At 36.1% G+C, this 1,147-nt stretch overlaps 1 protein-coding gene across 1 annotated transcript; it reads right to left on the reverse strand.

The window, feature by feature from the left end:
- Positions 1 to 227: 227 nt before the first annotated feature.
- On the reverse strand, positions 228 to 937 carry LOC142165755 (uncharacterized). The gene is made up of 2 exons (XM_075224127.1): positions 545 to 937; positions 228 to 491 (listed from the first exon to the last, which is right to left on the reverse strand). The coding sequence occupies exons 1-2, from the start codon at positions 935 to 937 to the stop codon at positions 228 to 230; spliced, it is 657 nt and encodes a 218-aa protein (XP_075080228.1).
- Between the last annotated feature and the right edge of the window lie 210 nt (positions 938 to 1,147).

The following is a 1,147-nucleotide window of genomic DNA, read 5'->3' on the forward strand; positions in this document are numbered from 1 at the left end:
TGGATTTGGTGAACTTGAAAGTGGAGAGAAAACCAATGATTCTATAGCATTTGTCAATGGAATGGCCAGGTTTCTTGCAATAGTTGCACAGCATGTTACTTTTTTTTTCCTTCAAGGTTTGCTTTGAATTTTCCATCTCCATTAGCATACTTTTGAAAATAGGTTTGTTGATTTCCTGCCAGAAAAGCAGTTTCGACAGGGTGTTGTGCAACATGAATTTCCCTTTGTTACTCATCTTGAATGAGAAGAGAGTAGACTTGATTGACACTAGGAAGAGGGGTAAGCATTAGAATGTTACTCCTCACAGCTGAATAGATATCATTAAGTCCCATGAGGAATTGGATGAGCCTACCATCTTGAAGGGACTTCAAAGTCTTTGATTTTCCTCCACATTTGCAGTCACAAGTACAATGCACACAAGTATTCAAGGTATCTAACTCATCCCAAATCCTTTTTACCTTTGTATAGTATCCTGCTATAACAGAGGTTCCCTGCACTATATCACTCAACTCCTTTTGTAATTGATAAAGTTGAGCACTGTTACATTGCCCGAATCTAACTTCAAGTTCTTTCCAAATCTCATTTGCAGTTTTAGAATTCTTTCAGCTATGTCCTTAGATAGAGAGTTTAAAATCCATGATATAACCATATCATTGCAACGATTCCACTGCTTGAAATCAGTTGAATTTGCATCTGATTCAGAAAATGTTCCATCGATGAAACCAAGTTTGTTCTTGGCAGAGAGTGCAATAATTATGGCTCTACGCCATCCTCCATATCCTTTTCCATCAAAAACTGAGTTGAAAAGAACCATTCTTGGTGAATCAGATGGATGAAGATAATAGAGGTGAGTGGAATCGATGACGATAGCAGCTGGTTGGTTAACTGTTCTAGCTGCATAAATATTTGAGGAGTCATCTGTGGAGTTTGGTGCCATTTCAAAAAAAAAGAGAAAGAAGAAAAAGAAATGTAGGCAAAAGAGTTTCAGATAGCTACTGCTCTGATACCACATAGAGATTTAGGAAAATTTCCTTTTCTTTTGATGAATAATAGACTGTACAGAATGCATATTTATACACCTATTTTAAGAATCAAACTAGGGAGAATTATAGTTGTACTAAGTACAAATGTGTAATTATTAATTTGT

This window comes from Nicotiana tabacum, chromosome 11, assembly GCF_000715075.1.
Source record: "Nicotiana tabacum cultivar K326 chromosome 11, ASM71507v2, whole genome shotgun sequence".
Taxonomy (NCBI): domain Eukaryota; kingdom Viridiplantae; phylum Streptophyta; class Magnoliopsida; order Solanales; family Solanaceae; genus Nicotiana; species Nicotiana tabacum.